Source organism: Eptesicus fuscus, chromosome 1 (genome assembly GCF_027574615.1).
Source record: "Eptesicus fuscus isolate TK198812 chromosome 1, DD_ASM_mEF_20220401, whole genome shotgun sequence".
Taxonomy (NCBI): Eukaryota; Metazoa; Chordata; class Mammalia; order Chiroptera; family Vespertilionidae; genus Eptesicus; species Eptesicus fuscus.
Window position 1 is genome coordinate 53,876,316 of NC_072473.1, and position 16,930 is coordinate 53,893,245.

The 16,930-nt window shown below is 39.3% G+C and overlaps 1 protein-coding gene across 3 annotated transcripts in view; it reads left to right on the forward strand.

The window, feature by feature from the left end:
* The window catches only part of OGT (O-linked N-acetylglucosamine (GlcNAc) transferase), a 58,565-nt gene extending 42,820 nt beyond the window's left edge, over positions 1–15,745 (forward strand). For all 3 annotated transcript variants that reach the window (XM_008157608.3, XM_054718236.1, XM_054718287.1), the window contains 3 exons: positions 9,906–10,158; positions 10,401–10,524; positions 13,470–15,745. In XM_008157608.3, coding sequence (XP_008155830.1) covers positions 9,906–10,158; positions 10,401–10,524; positions 13,470–13,644 — 552 coding nt within the window. In that variant the 3' untranslated portion in view covers positions 13,645–15,745. The remainder of the gene's footprint in view (positions 1–9,905; positions 10,159–10,400; positions 10,525–13,469) is intronic.
* The last annotated feature ends 1,185 nt before the right edge of the window (positions 15,746–16,930 follow it).

Here is a 16,930-nt window from a genome sequence, read left to right on the forward strand (position 1 = left end):
GTAATGGAGGTCCAACTCCCTCTGGTTTGGTCTCGGCCGGACCCAGGGGCACAGCTTCACCCGGACTCAGGGGCACGTGGCCTCTCCCAGACCCAGGGGCGCGTGGCCTCACCCGGACCTAGGTGCGCGAGACCTCACCCGGATCCAGGGACACATGGCCTCACCCGGACCCGGGGGCGCGTGGCCTCTCCCAGACCCAGGGGCGCGTGGCCTCACCCGGAGCTAGGTGCGCGTGGCCTCACCCGGACCCGGGGGCGCGTGGCCTCTCCCAGACCCAGGGGTGAAGGTTAGATTGTTTATTTGAGATTTTTATTTCTTGAGGTAGGCCTGTATTTCTGTGAACTTCCCTCATAGAATTGCTTTGGCTGTGTCCCATAGATTTGGGGTTCTTGTGTTTTTATTTACATTTGACGAGGTTTTTTGTGATTTCCTCCTTGATCTCATTGTTAACCCAATCATTGTTTAGTAGCATGTTATTTAGCCTTGTGTATTTTTCAGTTTTCTTCTTGTAATTGATTTCTAGTTTCATACTGTTGTGATCACAGAAGATGCTTGAGATGATTTAAATCTTCTTAAACGTATTGAGACATTTTTATGACCTAACATATGGTCTATCCTGGAAAATGTTCCATGTTCACTTGAAAAGAATGTACAGGATATTCCCCAAAAATGTATACAGATTTTTAACAGCTGATAGTTCAGTTTTGAAAATGAAATGTATTTTAATAAACACTGTCTTTATAATTATTCATACATTTTTGGGGACATCCTATACTATTCTTTGGGGTGAAATGTCCTAAAAATAACAATTATGTTCATCTGGTCTAATGTGTCATTTTCTGTCTGCATGATCGATCCATTGATGTCAATGGGATGTTCAAGTCCCCTACTAATGCCATGTTAATGTCAATCTCTATTTCCATCAATGTTTGCTTTATATATTTAGGTCCTCCTACATTGGGTGCACAGATGTTTATGAGAGTTCTGTCCTGTTGTTGGGTTGATCCATTTATCATTATGAAATGCCTTTCTTTGTGTCTTATTTATTACATTCCTTGTTTTAAAGTCTATTTTATCTGCTATAAGTATTGTTATCCCAACTTTTTTTAATTTCAGTTTACATGAATTATTTTTCCCATCCCTTCACTTTTTTTTTTTTAATGCTCCTCACTTGAGGATATGCTTTTATTGGCTTTTACAGAGAGAGAGAGAGAGAGAGAGAGAGAGAGAGAGAGAGAGAGAGAGATATGAGAGTGAAACATTGATCGGCTGCCTTCTGCACACTCTGTACTGGGAATTGAGCCTGCAACCTGGGCATGTACCCTCCCTGGGTATTGAATCAGCAACCTTTTGTTGCACAGGATGACCAACCAGCCGAGCCACACTGGCCAGGGTCATATCTTTATTTTTAATCTGTGTGTCTTTCAGTCTGAAATGTTGGTTTTTTGGGGGGAGCATATATACAGGTCTTATTTTTTTACTCAGCCACCCTATGTCTTTTTATTGGATCATTTATCTATTTACATATAAAGTAATTATTGACAAGTATATAGTAGTTGTCATTTTATTGTTTTCATTTTTGAGTTTCAGTATACATTCAATATTATGTTAGACAATCATGTACTTTATAGAGTGATCCCCTGGTATTTCAAATACCCACCTGGCCCCATACATAATTATTGCAATATTATTGACTGTATTCCCTATCGTGTAATTTACATCTTTGTGACTATTCTGTAACTACCAATTTGTACTTCTTAATCTCTTCACCTATTTTCACCCAGTCCCCTAAACTCTCCCCTCTGTTCTCTGCATCTAGGTCTGCTTTAGATTCCACATATAAGTGAAATCATATGGTATTTGTCTTTCTTTGACAGACTTATTTCACTTAGTATAATATGCTCTAGGTCCATTGATGCTGTTGCAAATGGTATATTGTTTTTGGATTGTTTTTGTAATTCTCTTGCTCTCTTTGATGTTGATGACCTTACTATTATTATTTTTAATATTTTTATTGATTTCAGAGAGGAAGGGAGAGGGAGAGAGAGATAGAAACATCAATTATGAGAGAGAATAATTGATCAGCTGTCTTCCTGCACACGCCCTACTGGAGATCGAGCCCGCAACCTGGACATGTGCCCTTGACCAGAATCGAACCTGGGACCCTTCAGTCTGCAGGCTGACGTTCTATTCATTGAGTCAGATTGGCTAGGGCAGTGTTGATGACTTTAAATAGTTTATGTTTGGATTCCTTTCTCTTAAATTTTTTAAAATCTTAACAGATTTTTGGTTTGTGGTTACCATGCTCTTGATAATATAGCAAGCTGTGCTTATAGCAGTCTATTTTAAGTTGATGGGTAATTTCCAACACATTGTAAACTCACTGCAATTTTTACTCACCCCTTCCACCCCTTTTATGCTTTTGTCATTTTTTTTTTACTTTTTTTTTTTGTATGTCTGTGTTTATGTGTATCTTAATTTATTGTAATTACACGTGATCTTTCTTCTTTTGTCTTTTAACCTTGGTACTAACTTGATAATTGGTTAATGCACTGCTTTTACTAAGTGTTTGCCTTTGTCAGTAAGATTTTTTTCTTTTCTATGTTTTCTTATTTGATCTCTTATTTTCTACTTGAAGTCTCTAACTTTTCTTGTAATACTTGTTTAGTGGTGATGAACTCCTTTAGCTTTTTCTTGTAGGAAAACTGTTTTCTCTCACCTTCAGTTCTAAATTATAGCCTTGCTGGGTAGAATAGACTTGATTGTAGGTCCTTTATTTCAAAAACATTTTTTTTTAGTGTCATGTATTTTACTTTCTCTCTTTTTTAAATTTCTCTTTTTTTAAAAAAAAGTCTTTATTCAGATTATTACAGATGTTCCTCTCCTGCCTTGCTCCCCTCCACCCGGTTCCCACCCCACTCCAGCCCCCCCCCCCCCCACCTCGTCCATAGGTATAAGCTCTTTGTCCAATTCCCGCACACCCCACAACGCCTTCCCTCTGAGAATTATCAGACTGCTCACTTTCCATGCCCCTGTTTCTATTACATTCACCAGTCTGTTCTGTTCATCAGGTTTTTTATTCATTTGATTTTTAGGTTCACTTGTTGATAGATATGTATTTGTTGTCACTTGGTTCATAACATTTTTATCTTTACCTTTTTCTTCTTCCTCTTCTTAAAGAATGTCCTTCAGCATTTCATATAATACTGATTTGGTGGTGATGAACTCCTTGAGCTTTTTCTTGTCTGTGAAGCTCTTTATCTGACCTTCAATTCTAAATGATAGCTTTGCTGGGTAGAGTAATCTTGGTTGTAGATTCTTGCTATTCATCACTTGGAATATTTCTTGCCACTCCCTTCTGGCCTGCATAGTTTCTGTTGAGAAATCAGCTGACAGTCATATGGGTACTCTCTTGTAGGTAACTTTTTCTCTTGCTGCTTTTAAGATTCTCTTTGTCTTTTGCCATTGGCATTTTAATTATGATGTGTCTTGGTGTGGCCATCTTTGGATTCCTTTTGTTTGGGGATCTCTGTGCTTCCTGGACTTGTAAGTCTATTTCTTTCACCAGGTAGGGGAAGTTTTCTGTCATTATTTCCTCAAATAAGTTTTCAGTATCTTGCTCTCTCTCTTCTTCTGGCACCCCCATAATGCGAATGTTGGTACGCTTGAAGTCCCAGAGGCTCCTTACACTATCTTCATATTTTTGGATTCTTTTTTCTTTTCCAGTTGGGTGTTTTTGCTTCTTCATATTTCAAATCATTGACTTGATTCTTGGGGTCCTCTAGTCTACTGTTGAATCTCTGTATATTATTCTTTATTTCAGTTAGTGTATGCTTAATTTCTGATTGGTCCTTTTCCACATCCTTGAAGGTCTCACTAAATTTCTTGGAGGTTTCTAGAAGATTCTTGAGTAACCTTATAACTGTGGTTTTGAACTCTATATCCAGTATTTTGCTTTCCTCCATTTCTTTCATTTGTGACATGTTTCTTTGTCTCTGCATTTTGGCTGCTTCCCTGTGTTTGTTTCTATGTACTGGGTAGCTGCTATGTCTCCTTGAGTTGATAGAGTGGCTTTGTGTGGTAGGTGTCCTATAGGGCCCAGTGGCTCAGCCTCCCCAGTCACCTGAGGTGGATGCTCTTGGTGCACCCCTTTGTGGGCTGGGTGCACAGTCTTGTTGTAGTTAACCCTTGATTACTGTTGGTATCACTGGGAGGAATTGACCTCCAGGCCAATTGGCTGTGATGACCATCTGTGTCTACACTGGAAGGTCTGTTGTGCAGGAGACACCCTTATGGGGCAGGACTTGCTTCAGTGGGGCTTTGGTGCTCACTGAGTTTGCCTCTTTTTTTTTTTTTAATGTATTTTATTGATTTTTTACAGAGAGGAAGAGAGAGGGATAGAGAGTTAGAAACATCGATCAGCTGCCTCTTGCACACCCCCTACTGGGGATGTGCCCGCAACCAAGGTACATGCCCTTGACCGGAATCAAGCCTGGGACCCTTGAGTCTGCAGGCTGACGCTCTATCCACTGAGCCAAACTGGTTCGGCTGAGTCTGCCTCTTGAGTGTGTCTCTTATGGATGTGAAGAGTTGTAATCCGGTATGGTCTCACTCTGACCACTGGGTACACTGGCTCTTGGATCTCCAAGGAAGTGGCAAGGTCAGCACTGTCTGGGGTCGCCCAGCAGGAGCTACAAAGAGATCTGCAGATTCCTCCTCTTTGTATGGGTTTGGAAGTGCCCAGCTGAGGCCCAGCTGTGAATCAAGGCAGGTTGCTGGTGCCAGCCTTGGGCCTTTTATTGATAGCTTTGGGGTTCCCTGACCCAGCTGCAGCTTGTTTGACAGGTTTTAGGCTGAGAAAGGACAGGCCATTCATATGCAAAAGCCACTCTGCATAACTTGGGTGGGGTTGTAAATTGGGTGGGGCGGGGTCTCTGGGAATCACCAGGGTGGAGCAAACAGCAATGGCTGCCAGTCAGCCCTGCACCAGAGAGGTCCCTGGGTCTCTGCGTCCCACGCCCCCATGCAGGAACAATGATTGCTGTGAGCACCTTTGAGAGAAAGCCACCCTTGTGTTCCTGTCCCGATGCCAGACAGTCCAGTTTCTCCCCGTATGTCTGGGTCCCCCAGAGTCTCACCTGGAACTGGAGTTCAGAGCAAGTGGGAGCTTGTATCTCCCTCCCGATTAAAAGAGCAGCACATCCAGGTGCAGCACATTCAGTGCCTCCGTACCTCTTACCAGTCTTAATGCTCTTTTTTCACATCTCTAGATGTGGAACTTCCACTCAGCCAGCTTTCCCTTGGTTCTGGGTGGTAGTTGTTCTGCCTTTTAGTTGTAATTTTGATGTGGTTGTGAGAGGCAGCAAGTATAGGTATTTACCTATGCCGCCATCTTGGTTCTCTCTACTTTCTCTTTTTTTAAAAAAAATTATTGAATATACTGGGGTGATATTGGTTAATGAAATTATATAGGTTTAAAGTGTACAATTCTATAATCATCTGTATGTTGTATTATGTGTTCACCACCCAAAGTCAAGTCTCCTTCCATCATCTAGTCCCCTTTACCCTCTTCTACATTTCCCCACCCCTCTTTCCCTCTGGTAATCACCATACTGATGTTTGCTTAATTCCTGCACCTAATTTCAACCATCCTCCCATCCCCCTTCCCCTCTGACAGCTGTAAATCTATTCTCTGTAATTATGAGTCTGTTTCTATTTTGTTAGTTTATTTTGTTCATTAGATTCCACATATAAGTAAAATCATATGGTATTTGTCTTTCTCTGACTGGCTTAGTTCACTTACATAATACTCTCCAGGTCCATCCATGCTGTCATGAAAGGTAGGATTTCCTTCTTTTTTTATGTCTGAGTAGTGTTTCATTGTGTAAATGTACCACAGCTTTTTTAGCCACTCATCTACTGATGGACACTTGGGCTTCTTCCAAATCTTGGCTATTGTAAATAATGCTGCAGTGAACATACAGTTGCATAAATTCTTTTGCAATAGTGTTTTGGGTTTCTTCACATATATTCCCAGAAAACCCATCTCTGCAGGGGGAACCTTTGCAGCTGAAATATCCATCCTGAATCTCAGCTGCTGCCTGTGGAAGCAGGGACAACCCTTTTCGTGTCTCTGCCCTTCCTCCCAGTATCACTGTGACTACTTCTTCTGTAAATCCTTGGTTATAAGATTCAGCTAGTCTCCAATTGGTTATTCAGGCTGATTGTTCTATATTTTATTTGTAATTCCAGTTTGGTTGTGGGAGGCGATCAGTGTAACATCCACTTACATCTTGGATCATTCTCTTTTCATCACTTTGAATATTTTGTGCCAGTGTCGTCTGGCCTACAAAGTTTCTGTGGAAAAATCACTTGACAGGCTTATGGGAGCTCTCTTGTAGGTTATTAACTGATTTTGTCTTGCTACTTTTAAGGTTCTCTCTTTATCTTTAACCCTCATTTTGGCCACCTCCCTGTGTTTGTTTCTATTTATGAGGTCAATCTGTTCTGTCTCCTGATAGTGACAGAGTGGTCTTATATAATACAGAAAGTGTCTTGTAGGGCTCAGTTGCACAGTCTCTCTAATCACCTGAGCTGGGTCCTCCAGGGGTATCCCTTGTGTGGGTTGTGTAGTTATGCTTCGGTTGGTGCTGGCATGTCAATAGGTGGAATTGACCTTCACTCAGGCTGACTGATTGTGAGGGCTAGCTGTGCCTACCTTGGTTGAGCTGTTGTGGGGACTGACCCCTGAGAGCGGGAGTCGCTTTTGCCTGAGTCTTATTCTAGCTGAGTCCGCACTTTGGGTGTTTTGGTTCTGGAGTTGGTTGGGTGGGAATTTAATGGCACTCTGAAGCAGGACACTGAGTATGTAAATTTATTTGGCAGCACATTACTGGAGCCTATTGGAAGGGGCTCTGGTTCAGGCCAAGGATGGCTGCCATTGTGCAGGGTTTCAGGCTGCTTGGCAGAAGTTGCAATTTATGCCAAGGCCAGCTGCTGCTTGTATGGTTAAAATTTTTAGTTTTACAGTCCATACTCTCTCTCACCTCTGTTCATCTTTGCCATTGGATCAGGACAACACCATAAAAGGTTATGTAAATGGATGAACATAGGTGTGTTTCAAAAAAATTTGACAAAAAAACAGGCAACATGCGAGATTTGGCTTACAGACTGTAGTTTGTCAACCCATAGTCTAAACCAGGGGTGGGGAGTGTACAAGCCGTATACACTGAGTGGCCAGATTATTATGATCTCTGAACGCATAATACTCTGGCCACTGAGTGTATATCCTATATCCGTGGTCGGCAAACTGCAGCTCGCGAGCCACATGCGGCTCTTTGGCACCTTGAGTGTGGCTCTTCCACAAAATACCACGGCCTGGGCGAGTCTATTTTGAAGAAGTGGCGTTAGAAGAAGTTTAACCCTTTGCACTCACTTGCTTTTTTCTCGATTCCTTTATTCTAATGCTAACCGGGTCGAGTTACACTCGACATCCGAGTGCAAAAGGTTAAGTTTAAAAAATTTGGCTCTCAAAAGAAATTTCAATCGTTGTACTGTTGATATTTGGCTCTGTTGATTAATGAGTTTGCTGACCACTGTCCTATATAATAAAAGGCTAATATGCAAATTGTCCCCTCCACCAGGAGTTCAACCAGCAGGCAGGCTGGCCAACCGCCCATGTCCCCTCCCCCTGGCCAGGCTGGCTGGACCCCACCCATGCATGAATTCATGCACTGGGCCTCTAATATATATATATATATATATATATATATATATATATATACACACACAAACACACACACACACACACACATACATACATACATACATACACACACACACACACACACTGAGTGGCCTGCTTATTATGCCTTCAGAGATCATAATAATCTGGCCCAGTGGTTCTCAACCTTTCTAATGCCGCGACCCTTTAATACAGTTCCTCATGTTGTGACCCCCAACCATAAAATTATTTTCGTTGCTACTTCATAACTGTAATTTTGCTACTGTTATGACTCGTAATGTAAATATCTGTGTTTTCCGATGGTCTTAGGCGACCCTGCTAGCAGTTCTCAACCTGTGGGTCGCAATCCACAGGTTGAGAACCGCTGCTGTAGAGCCTAAGACCATCGGAAAACACAGATATTTACATTATGAGGCATAACATTAGTAAAATTACAGTTATGAAATAGCAACAAAAATAATTTTATTGTCTAAACGAATAGCAGACGTCATGCTTATTCACCCATGTTTAACATTCTTGCAATATTGTAGAGATATAACCAGGAAGGATTCAGTTTATGCCATTACCTTTTAGTCAGCTCATCAGACCAGTTTGCATAAGAAGGATTTCTGAAGGTTCCAACTTTTGTTATCCATAATTTCATATTTTTTCATTTTTTTGTTAATCCTCACCCAAGGATGATATAAGGGAGAGGGAGAGACAGAGAGAAACATTGATGTGAGAGAGATACATCGATTGGTTGCCTCCTGCATGCTCCCTGACCAGGGCTGAGGGTCAAGGCTCCAACCAAGGTATGTGCCCTTGACCGGAATCAAACCCAGGACCCTTCAGTCTGCAGCTGACGTTTTATCCACTGAGTCAAACCAGCTAGGGCATTTTATTTTTTTTTTAAATTAACTTAGAGAGAGGAGAGAGAGAGAGAGAGAGAGAGAGAGAGAGAGAGAGAGAGAGAGAGAGATACTGATTTGTTGTTCTACTTATTTATGCATTCATTAGTTGATTCTTGCATGTGCTCTGACTGGGGATGGAGCCCACAACCTTGGCATATTGGACAACGTTCTAACCAACTGAGCTACTTGATCAGGGCCCTTCGTAATTTGTTCTTATTCCATGGAGCTAAAATGGAGATGATTCTTGGTTGCTTGCTTTTCTTATTAATATCTGTTTTTTTCCCCCTTTGGAGAGGGGAGGGTGGAGGAGAAGAGGAAGCAGATGAGTACAGGTTTACTATTCCTTAATCTTCATTTCCCAATATTAAAAAAATCTGATAACTAATAAGTTTTGTCATATGTTTGTGGTAAATTTATTTGGCAGCACATTTACCTGAACTACTCTATTAATGGTCTCTTATTCCATTTAGTGTGCATATTCTGACATCTCGATGCAGAGGTGCTGATGTGTTTATTTACAGGAAATTGCTGCTGAGACTCTAATGTAATATACATGCATTGTACACTTTTTAAAAATTTGAAATACTCTGTTTTCTGAAACTCATCTCTTCCTATGGCTTTCAGAGGGGATGGTCAACTCGTAAGGTACATTGAGTAGATGTAGATTTAAATCGGGCATTGGCAAATTGGACTGTGGGTCAAATTCAGCCCACTGCCTGCTTTTGCAAATAAAATTTTATTGACACACAGCCATATCTACTTGTTTACATATTGTCTGTGGCTGCTTTCCAGTGACAAGGGAGAATTGAGCCTAAAGTTAGGACAGAGTCCATGTGGTTGCAAAGTTCAAAATATTTGCTCTCTGGACCTTTACAAAAAGTCTGCTGACATCTGATCTAGATTAGGTAAATAAAGTTAGGAAAGTGTGAACTAACTGTTGTGTCATGGTGGGAGATTTAAAATTTGAAGTGGGAAATTGCTATGTCCTTTACAAAATCACTGCCTGAGATTTTGCCAGTTAGTATCTTGTTTTGTATCTTCTTACATCAGTCTCCTCTTTCTTTGAACTCTCTTTGGGGACAGCTGAGCAGAACAGGAACCTATAGTTCAGTTTATCTAATTCATCTATGTGAAGGAAAGACTTATAAGTTCACAGTAGGCTGCTATCTGGGTGAAAAGGGTAGAGTGTGGTTGAATTATTAGAGCTCTATAGGAACCTTTCTGGAGAAGGGCAGAGCTGCTATTAATAATTACTATTTTCCCTATTTTAGATTCTGAAGCGTGTTCCCAATAGTGTGCTGTGGCTGTTGCGTTTTCCAGCAGTAGGAGAACCTAATATTCAACAGTATGCACAAAACATGGGTCTTCCCCAGAACCGTATAATTTTTTCACCTGTTGCTCCTAAAGAAGAACATGTCAGGAGAGGCCAGCTGGCTGATGTCTGCCTGGACACTCCGCTCTGTAATGGGCACACCACAGGAATGGATGTCCTGTGGGCTGGGACACCGATGGTGACTATGCCAGGTAAGCTACTGATAAATCATTGGAATCTTGTTCTTTTTAGGATCCCTTTTATGGAAGATAATTCCAGGTGAAATTGTGTATACTAGAAGCAACATTTAGGGGAGGATGGTAAAAAAACAAGACTTGTTCTGAGCACTTATCTCTATAATCTATCTGCATAGTGTGGATACTTAACATAAATAACATTAATAACCATATGCTAGTTGCATTCTCGTGAGTAATTGTTATCTTTCTTATTACAGGAGAGACTCTTGCTTCTCGAGTTGCGGCTTCCCAGCTCACTTGTTTAGGTTGTCTTGAGCTTATTGCTAAAAATAGACAGGAATATGAAGATATAGCTGTGAAACTGGGAACTGATCTAGAATAGTAAGTAAACTTTTCCATGAATAAATCATGATAGAGTGAAGGGAATGAGGAAAATTTAGAGAGAATACTGGTATAGGTGCTATAAAATGAAATAATAAAATAAGGGTAATATAAAATAGGTGGATTAGTTGTATTATCTCTGGATTGGAGAGGAACTTTCTAAACTTTCATAAATGAAGTGGTTGATAGGTTTTACTGTGCAAAGAGTAAATGACTGAATGAAAGTAAGTAAAAAAAATTAAAAGACGAATAAGAGGGAAAAAATCCTAATATTAATAGCCTGGCTATATAAAGACTGAAGCACATTTACATTTTAAGTCCCTTAATAGGAACATAAACTGGGAAATGACCAGACAACTCACAGAAGTAGAAATAAAATGGTTAATAAGACAAAGTTTCAACCTCCATAGTAGAAATATAAATTAAAATAACATTGAGGCATAACCATTTTTTGCCTATAAAACAAAAAACCTTTTTTTAACCTTACTCTACTTTCTTTTTTTAAAAAAATTTTTTTATTTATTTCAGAGGGAAAGGGAGAGGGAGAGAGATAGAAACATCAATGATGAGAGAGGATCACTGATTGGCTGCCTCCTGCACGCCACCTACTGGGGATTGAGCCCACAACCCAGGCATGTGCCCTTGAACAGATTTGGAACCTGGGACCCTTCAGTCTACAGGCCAACATTCTATCCACTGAGGCAAACCGGCTAGGGCTAAAACAAAATATTTTTAAAACACATTTTTATTGATTTCAGAGAGGAAGGGAGAGGAAGAGAGAGAAACATCAATGGTGAGAGTGAACAATCATTGATCAGCTGCCTCCTGCACAGCCCACACTGGGGATCGAGCTCACAAGCTGGGCATGTGCCCTGACTGGGAATCGAACCATGACATGTTTCATGGGTCGATGCTCAACCTCTGAGCCATGCAGGTGGGGCAAACAGAAGATTTATATGATACCCATGATGAGGGAGTATTGAGGTGCTGGCCTTTTCATATATTGGTGAGTAAATTGGTACAACCCTTCCTCAAAGTTATAAGATCCTTAAAAACAACAACAATACACAGAGCTTTGACCCTAATGCCACATCTTCACTATAGCATAAGAAAAAAACAACAACCATAACTTAAATGCCCCAAGTAGGTGGGAATTAGAGGAGTGATGCTTAGATAAGTGATTCTTTATCCATACAATGAAAAAGTGTTTATCTGTTAACTGTGGTTTTTCTTTGTGCATTATGGGATATTTTTTTCCCTTTGTATTTTTCTAAGAAGTAGCATTAAATGGAAGTTTAAAGAAGCTCCCTCTTTAAGTCAGATTGCCTGGGTTTGAATCCAGGCTCTCCCACTTACAAGCTTGTGACTTTAGGCAAATTAGTTTCTATGTGCCTTGGTTTTTCCATCTGCAAAAACAGGGATGACTGATAGTACTTACTTTGCAGAGATGTTGTGACAATTAAAAAAGGTGTTCTGGCCTGTCTGGCATGGCTCAGTGGTTGAGCGACAACCTATGAACCAGGAGGTCATGGTTCGATTCCTGATTGGGACACATGCCCAGGTTTCAGGCTAGGTCCCCACTGTAGGGCGTGCAGGAGGCAGCCAATCAATGATTCTCTCTCATCATTGATGTTTTTATCTCTCCCTCTCCCTTCTCCTTTGAAATCAATAAAAATATATTTTTAAAAAAAAGGAAAAAAAGGTGTTCTGTGTAAAACACAACAGTTCTTGGTATATAGTAAGCATTCAACAGAGGTTAAGTATTTTCATAATTTTCTCCATTGAATATCATATATATTTAAGGAAAATGAGTGAAAATTTTTAGTCTTGGCATTAAAAAATTAATATTCATGTCCATCATCCCAGAGATAACCACAGCAAATAATTTAGTGTCTTTTTTTATTTTACTCTTTGGAACTTAGTTGATTTCATACAGTGTTTTGTAATGAAAACTATTAATTTTATAATGAACACTTATATACCTGCCATCTAGATTCCACCACTAAATTTATTATGCTTGCTATCTGTCCATCTGTTTATTCCTCTAGCATCTAGCAATCCATCTTATTTGATACATTTTGAAGTAAATTGCAGATATCAGTACTCTTCTCCCTAAACACTTTAGATGTGGACATCATTAATTACAGTTTGATGTTTCTTATTTTTTTCTTTTTCTTAAATACTTGTATTTATTTCAGAGAGGAAGAGAGAGGGATATATATAGAGAGAAACATCAATGTTAGAGAATCATTGATTGGCTGCCTCCTGCACGCCCCGCGCTGGGAATTGAGCCTGCAACCCAGGCATGCGCCCTGACTGGGAATTGAACTGAAACCTCCTGGTTCCTAGGTTGACACTCAACCACTGAGTCAAGCCGGCTGGGCCTGTTGGTTCTTAAAAAAAAAAAATTTTTTTTCAATTATAGTTTACATTTAGTATTATGTACGTGCCTTAGCTGTTGTAAATGGTGCTTCAGTGAACATCTTTGCATGACTAGGTGTGCCTGCATCTCTGATTAATTCCTTTTGAATAGATTTTAAAGTGTTTCTGATTGCCAGAGGGTAATGAACATTTAAAGTTCTTAATGTACATATTACTGGTTAGAACATAAACTGCTTACTAAAAGGGTAAGCAGTTTATGTTCTAACCAGTGGTATGTAGGAATAGACAGGTATCATTTTAAAGGTGATAATGAGATGGAATGGAGAAAGCATGGTATCTTGGATATATTTGTTTAAGAACTAATTTTTTTTTAGAGGATGTGAATTTGATTATAAGTGTTAGCATTATGTTAGATGTGATCTTTCCCTTTTTTAGCATTGAGGGAAGGTGAAGTTTCATCCTGTATTTTATCAAAGATGACTAGGTATTTAGGGGGAGGCTAGTTCTGAGTTCCTGCTCTGTTTGTAAACTTGGCTCCCTTTCTCTCTCTCTTTTTAAATTAGCTTGAAGAAAATTCGTGGCAAAGTCTGGAAGCAGAGAATATCTAGCCCTCTGTTCAACACCAAACAATACACAATGGAACTAGAGCGGCTCTATCTACAGATGTGGGAGCATTATGCAGCTGGCAACAAACCTGATCACATGATTAAGCCTGTCGAAGTCACTGAGTCAGCCTAAATAAAGACTCTGCACAGGAGGATTACCCCTCTACCTGAGCCTCAACCTTCAGGGGAAAGGGAACTAGATAATGTACTTTTTACTTATCTGTATAGTGTCATATTACAGATGGGTGACAAATAATGATAATAGAATAGCACAGCCAGGGTTGCTTTGTGCATGATAGGAAGAGACACAAGAGATGGGAAACTGCTGTTCTACAAGGAATCTCTCTAGAATTTTGCAGCAACCAGGTGGTGCATAGATCTGGAAGGTCTGCTCTCCCTTGGTCTTCCATGGGATGGTTAGTGGAGGGGAGATCTAGATTGTCCAGCCGTTTTGTGATTCCATTGCTTGATAGAGTCTTCTGAATTAATTTTTTCTTTATATTTTTGGTATTGGAGCTTTTAAAAATGTTTGGTTTCAGGTGATTTTATTCATGTGAAGTGTATATGATTCTCTTGTGATAAGGTTTTAAACTAAAATGTTGCTTCTTGTTTTAGTTTCTGAACTCTACAGATTAATGGGAACTTTGCTGGTGTAGTCTTTTTATAGGTTTTATAAACCACTTAAGCCTATATCAGTCGTTTGAGTGTCTGACCTAATGAATGGAGCTATCAGTGCTTTTTGATTTAGATGATGATTCAGAATTTTTTTTTTCTGGCCCATTTCCTTCCCCTCCCCCTACTTTAAAATTTCTCCTGTAACTCAACTAACAAAACCAAGTCTGTTTCAAAACATCCCAGAGTGTTTCACTAAAACACATCATCTAGTGCCAAATGAAACTTCTTAGGAATGATTATTAATTATGAAGGGCACAGTTGTGATACTATCATTGATGATGATAATGATTTTTTTGGCCTAGTTTTCATCTATTTCATCAGTGTTTTACCTTCAACTGCCCCTCTATGCTGCTTCCCGAAGTAATAGTGTGTGATAAGATTTTTACCTTCCTTTCTAAGGTTTTTTTTTTTTTAAGTGAGTCCTGTTCTTCCTATTTCTGTCAGCAGAAATGAAATCCCAGGTAAGTATAAGTATTCAAATATTTGATCACTAAGTTAAAGTTATTACAAATACATTAAATATCTTTGATCAAAAACATGTTATGGGTGAAAAGCTCTGAAGGACCAGCTATGTATATGAATAATTATTTTTCAGACCTTCTAGGGTATTATATAATAACTGTCTTCTGGACTTGGTCTTGAAGTCTCTGTGGGTTCAGCCATAGTAGCAAACTGTACTGCTATTTGGTTTGGAGTTACAAATTAGACTTTAGGCCACCTGGAGCTTGAGTTCTTGGTATTAAAAACCATAGGAATAAAATTATTGAATTTCAACAAATGATTGAGGACTTGAGGCTCAAACAAACCAACATATGAATATATGTTTTTGTCTTGCTATACTGCACTTATGCTATTCAGTAACAGTAACAGATAATTTTTTTGTCTGCTAGTAGTGTTCTAGATTATAGTGTCTTTTCAAAGCACTAAGGCAGTGTACCTATTCTGTAGTTGCAGCTGATGCTTGAATGTGTCCTAGCTGACAAATTATTGATTAATAAGAACTTGAATTTCTGAAAGTCTTACTGTTAACCAAAATCTGAGCAGGAGTCTCAAATATAATTTTTAGCCAGAATTACATGTGAATGAACTGTATCTTTTAACAGTGTAAATCAAGGAACATCAGTTTAGGGATTTCTTAATTTATTTTTTACATGATTGAAATATTAAAGGTTGCCAGCATGGTTGCAGATAAACTGATGTTTGAAATTCACCAAACTACTTAATGTGGAATAAGATGATATACTTCTAGTGCCCTCAAGGTTGTGACCTTAGTCATTTTACATAGCACATCATTTCTCCTATAGGGATGAACTTTTTCCTGGCACGAAAGTAGCCGCTCTGGTTAAAGCTTTGCTTATTGTAACAGGCTTTGGTTTCCAGGTAATATGTCTATGGAAGACTTAATTATGAATAGAGATATAGAGATCACTGGAAACAAATTGTTTTTTTCTATTATGCTCTGCTTTATCAAAAAAGTAAAACATTTAAATTGTGCTACAGAAATCAGATGTTGTCTTGTGGTCTTTAAAATAATTAATAAATGAATGATTTGTCCTTAATATGGCTGATGTAGTTTGTGTTCTGTTAGATTGAGTGTTGGACAGAGTAATTTGGTCATCCAATGATGAAACCTACATTTGAACAGATGACAAAGCCTGCATCTCCCAGCACATCCATTCATGTTTGTTCCTGTTTTGCTTAGGACTGCTGTGGCTTCACTACACTTGTGGTCTCATTCTTTATGTGGACTATTCCTTTCTGCTCTGAAGGGTGGTATGAGGGAGGGACCAAAACAAATAGCAATGCATCAGGGACCAGAACACGTTGCTTAGCTGCCTGCTTTCTCAGAGATATAAATGAGAATCTTTTGCAATAAAATTTCAGGTAATTTACCTCATAACTTCTGTGGGTTGTGACCCTCAAAGCCCTAATGTGGATTAGTTTGTTTCCTAAAAGATAGTGGGGGAAGAAGCGTACTCATAAAAGTTCTCATTCCCACCCTTTCCTATTTGTTAGAAATCTGCATCAGTTATTAAAGGAAGTGCTTGTGCACCTTGAATAAACTGGTGTAACTTAACATTTGATTCCAATTCTAACCCACTTGTCAACTTGAAGCATATGGCTCTTCATATTAACTACAGCTAACATTCAGGTTCTTCCCCAAAACCTCTGAGGCACACAGTTCCATAACCCCACCCCCATTTTAAAAGAAGAGGCTTGTAAAGCAGTAAACTTACAAGTTTGTTATAGAGATAAGACTATAATGTCTTTTATCCAATTCCCTATCAACTCAAAGTACCTTTATAGACAGATGAGCAAAAAGTAGGTTTGCAGTTGTGAGTACTCAAAATAGTTTATTCTTGTATTATTATTGTATTTTCATATGAACAACTGTAAACCTACTTTTGCTTATCCTTGTATGTAGACAGTTTGGTGCTTAAGAGTTTAGGTTTTGGAACTAGTGCTTCTGGAGTTTAATCCCAGCTCTGCCACTTTCTAGCCATGTATGTGATCGCTGTTAAGTGAGTGCCAACATTGCCTACTTTTTAAAGTGTTATAAGGATTAAACCTACATAAAACAATTGGAACAGTGCCTTGCATGAAATAAACAGTGTTATTAATATATTTACATGCAGGGACGTGTTATTTGTATTCTGTTTGCCAAATGGTTAAATTATGATATGTATAGAGAAATGGGCACAATCTAGAAAGCATTTGTTTCCCTCGTTTTTCTCAGTGTGTTT